The sequence below is a fragment of the Dioscorea cayenensis genome, chromosome 14, assembly GCF_009730915.1.
Source record: "Dioscorea cayenensis subsp. rotundata cultivar TDr96_F1 chromosome 14, TDr96_F1_v2_PseudoChromosome.rev07_lg8_w22 25.fasta, whole genome shotgun sequence".
In the NCBI taxonomy this organism is placed as follows: domain Eukaryota; kingdom Viridiplantae; phylum Streptophyta; class Magnoliopsida; order Dioscoreales; family Dioscoreaceae; genus Dioscorea; species Dioscorea cayenensis.
In genome coordinates, this window is record NC_052484.1 from 7,304,288 (window position 1) to 7,309,042 (window position 4,755).

The 4,755-nt window shown below is 40.8% G+C and overlaps 1 protein-coding gene across 1 annotated transcript; it reads right to left on the reverse strand.

The window, feature by feature from the left end:
- Positions 1-3,180: 3,180 nt before the first annotated feature.
- Positions 3,181-4,539, reverse strand: LOC120276084. The gene has a single exon (XM_039282819.1). It carries the CDS (start codon positions 4,537-4,539, stop codon positions 3,181-3,183), a length of 1,359 nt encoding a protein of 452 aa, XP_039138753.1.
- Positions 4,540-4,755: the final 216 nt, after the last annotated feature.

The window sequence follows — 4,755 nt, forward strand, 5'->3', positions numbered from 1 at the left end:
ACAAGAACTTTGAAGGGAAAAAACTTATCTCTTCATTGATTTTTTGGTTTCATATATATTACAATAGATGTGAACAAGAAAACAAATCAATCTCCCAAAATATGGTAACCATCCTACAGAAAAGGAAACTAAATAAATCTATATCAAGGAAAAATATATTTACAGAAACTATAGCTATATACTATAGATATATACTCAACACCCCCCCTCAAGTTGGAGCATGCAAGTCATGAATGCCCAACTTGCATAAGAGGTAATCAAATTGAGACTTGCCTAAGGCCTTAGTAAAAATGCCTGCAAGTTGCGTAGACGTGGACACATAGGTTGGCTGGATGTGACCACGTTGAATCTTATCCCGAACAAAATGACAATCTACTTCGATATGTTTAGTGCGCTCGTGAAAGACTGGATTAGCAGCAATGTGTAAGGCTGCTTGACTATCACAATGAAGGCGCATGGGTTGAGAATGATAAACTCCAAGACTAAGAAGCAGTGCTTTTAACCATTTCAATGCACATGTGGTTGTTGCCATTGAACGATACTCAGCTTCGGCGGAGGAACGAGAGACTGTATGTTGCTTCTTAGTTTTCCATGAAACAGGAGAGTGACCAAGAAGAACAAACCAACCAGTGAGTGAACGTCGGGTTAACGGGCAACGAGCCCAGTCAGAATCACACCATCCTGAGAGCCATAAATCAGAGTCGGCACGAAGTAAAATACCTTGGCCCGGATGTCCCTTCAGATAGCGAACAACACGAAGTGCTGCCTCCCAATGCTCAAGTCTAGGTTGTTGTAGGAATTGAGCCAACACATGAACAGAATAAGAAAGCTCAGGACGTGTAACTGACAAAATAAATGAGACGCCCAACCAAGCGCCTATAACACTCAGGATTATCAAGGAATGAACTAGTGGATAAAGCCAAATTATGATTTTGATCAAGAGGAATACTAACAGGCTTTGCGCCTAAAAGACCGGCCTATGAGATTATATCCAACGCGTATTTACGTTGAGACAAATATATGCCATCAGAATTCCGAGCCACCTCAAGGCCAAGAAAATACTTGAGAACACCAAGATCCTTCATATGGAAGTAAGCACTGAGATAAGATTTAAAATCCTGAATAACTTCAAGGTCATTACCATATATAATTAAATCATCAACATATACCAGAACATGCAATTGAACGGATCCTTGATGAAATGTGAAAAGAGAATAATCAGCGTAAGACTGAACAAAACCGTACTCACGCAAGGCTCCCCCCAGCTTCACAAACCAACAACGAGTAGCTTGCTTAAGACCATACAGTGATTTGCGGAGACGATACACAAGACCAGGTTGGGAGAAAAGGCAGGAGGAGGACGCATATAAACGGTCTTTGCCAAGTCACCATGAAGAAAAGCGTTGTGAACATCCATCTGATGAATATGCCAGTTACGGACAGCTGCAACGGCAAGAAAAACACGCACTGTGGTCATTTTAGCCATGGGAGCGAAAGTTTCATTGTAATCGATTCCTTCAATTTGTTTGTTGCCAAAGATAACCAAGCGAGCTTTGTGGCGATCAATGGTGCCATCGGAATTATATTTGATCCGAAAGACCCACTTACATCCAAGTGGTTTCATTCCAAGAGGAAGTGGTTCAAGACTCCAAGTTCCATTGTCCTCAAGAGCTTGCATTTCTTTTTGCATAGCATCACGCCAGCATGCATGTTTAATTGCTTCAGAGTAAGTGCTGGGCTCAACACCTGTAGTAATAGCTGCCAAGAACAATCGATGTTGCATGGAAAACTTATCACAGTTCATATAATGTGCTATAGGATAACGCGTACCTGAGGATGATCTTGGATTGAGTGAACTAGTAGAGGAGGGGCTCAATTTTTGGACAGTATGACTAACAAAATCACGAAGTAAGACAAATCGTTGCTTGGCACAATGTCCTCTTCCAAAAAGCTCATCATTACTTTTAGAATCACAGTGAATTATGCCCCCCATGTCGCAGGAATTATCTTCAATAGTAGCTTGTTCATTGCTCCCTTGTGTACCATTTGTTTCTGTGTCGAAATCACCATCTCCAACAGGTGCACCATGCTCATCAAGAATGGAAACAACAAACTCATTGCTATTATCACATGTTGTAGTATTTTCCAATGCACTATTAGATGCAGTTGTTGCATGTGAGTAAGGAAATTCATTTTCAGAGAAAACAACATCTCGGGATATAAAATACTCATTTGTCTCTAAATCATACGCATACCACCCTTTCTTGCCATAAGGATATCCGACAAACACACATCGATGACTTCGACTTGCAAACTTATCCCCCTTGCTTCTTTGGTTATGCACATAACATAAACACCCAAATGTACGAAAATGATTATAGGAAGGTGGTGCACCATAAATAAGCTCAAAAGGAGTTTTGCCATCCAATACAAGAGATGGAGTGCGACTGATAAGATAACCGGCGGCTAAAATGCACTCACCCCAAAATTGGATTGGTAGATTTGCTTGAAACATTAAAGCCCGCCCAACATTCAATATATGTTGATGTTTGCGTTCTACACGCCCATTTTGTTGGAGGGTTCCTGTACAAGATGTCTCATAAACAATCCCATTGTCAAGAAAATAAGGTTTCATAGGTATGAATTCAGTCCCATTATCACTGCAAACAATTTTAACTTTCTTGTTAAACTATCGTTCCACTAACGTAAAGAATTGTCTTATAGTTTGAGCCACTTCTGTTTTATCACATAGAAGGAAAATCCAAATACCACGTGAGTAATCATCCACAATAGTTAAGAAATACTTTGCACCACAAGCAGATGGAGTACGATATGGTTCCCATAGATCACAATGAATGAGTTCAAACAAATCATGAGCTTTATTATCACTAACTGGATACCGCTCTCTGGATTGTTTCGCACGAATGCATATATCACAAATCTTATTCGTCACAACATTAGACTTAATGAAAGTAACATTAGAAAGCAATTCTACAATCTTTGCAGAAGGATGTCCCAGTCTCCTGTGCCACAATTCATAGGAGCTCGCACTATTCGTCTTCATTGCTTGTGCAAATGTCAATCCACGAAAGTAGTAGAGCCCCCCTCATAGTTCACCCGCACCAATCAACATCCTCGAAGTGCGGTCCTGAATAACACAAATAGCATTAGAGAACTGGACTATGCAATTATTTTCGTAAATCGCTGTGAGATGGATATAAGATTGCAAGTCAAATTCGAACATATAAAAACATTGGACAAGGTGATATGTTTGTCCAGGATCACCACGCCTTCCTTTGTAGCTGTAGTATGTTCACCATTTGGCATTCCCACTGGGCTTGCCGAAATATCATGCAAATTCTTCATTAGAGACATATCGCCTGTCATATGGTGAAAAGCTCCTGTATCAAGTATCCACCATAGAGTATTTATTTTACCAGTCATTTTAGGATTCTTTGAGTCAAAAAAATGTTGGAGCCACTTCCACTGCTCATCGCTCACTCTAGGAAAGCCAGTTTGCTCACTAACAGCTCCTTGGGAAGAACTCGTGACGGGTGGTGTTGCTGCCACATTAGCCCGTACACCACCTCCACGGCCACGACCAGCAACAAAACCTGCTCCACCATGTCTATGTGTACCACGTCCAGAACCTCTTGGACGGTCACCCCACCACTCCGGGTAACCTGTTAATTGAAAGCAATTTTCTACTGCATGCCCTGTTCGCTTACAGTGAGTGCAATATTTGTTAGGGTCTTTTGGTTCCAGTCGTGCTTCACCACGACCATAACCTGCTCGAACAGCAAAGCCCATGATTTCGCCTTTGTCATCTTTGCTGCTTGAGGCCGTTCTCATATGTTCTTCTCTCATCAATGTTGAGTACACTTTATTCATATTGGGAAGAGGATCCGCAGCAAGAAGGTTAGATCGAACCGTTCCATATATGATGTTGTTGAGACCCATGAGGAATTGGTGTACCTTCTCATCTTCTTTTCGTTTGTCAAATTCTTTGGCCAGATCACACGTGCATTTCTCACATCTACAAGTTGGATAAGGATCACATTCATCCAAGTTTTCCCAGATCTTTTTCATCCTCCCATAGTAATCAGAAATAGATTTTGCACCTTGTCTGCACTCACTCAACTCAGCCTTGAGTTGCTGGATACGTGGTCCGTTTGTGACACCAAAACGTTCTCTGATATCTAGCCACAGATCAAAAATGTTCTCCTTGTATGAAATAGTGGATCTCAACGTTGGTTCAATTGTATTGAAGATCCATGATACAAGCATTGAATTGACCGCATACCAATCTTCTAAATCATCAGAATCTAGATCAGGACACGTGATTGCTCCGTCCAAGAATCCCAGCTTCTTCTTTGATCGGAGAGAGACTCGAATGGCTTTTGACCATTCATCATAATTGTCGCCTTTCAATTGCACATGAGTAATTAGGATTTCTGGATTATCATTAGGAGACAATTCATACGGGGATCTTTTCTTGCTGGACGAGCCACCGTCCTTCTCATCTTTGCCACCAGCCATGGTCCACTATGCTTAGGGTTTTAGAATCGACTTTTGTGAGATGTATGGCTCTGGTACCATGACAAGAACTTTGAAGGGAAAAACTTATCTCTTCATTGATTTTTGGTTTCATATATATTACAATAGATATGAACAAGAAAACAAATCAATCTCCCAAAATATGGTAACCATCCTACAGAAAAGGAAACTAAATAAATCTATATCAAGGAAAAATAT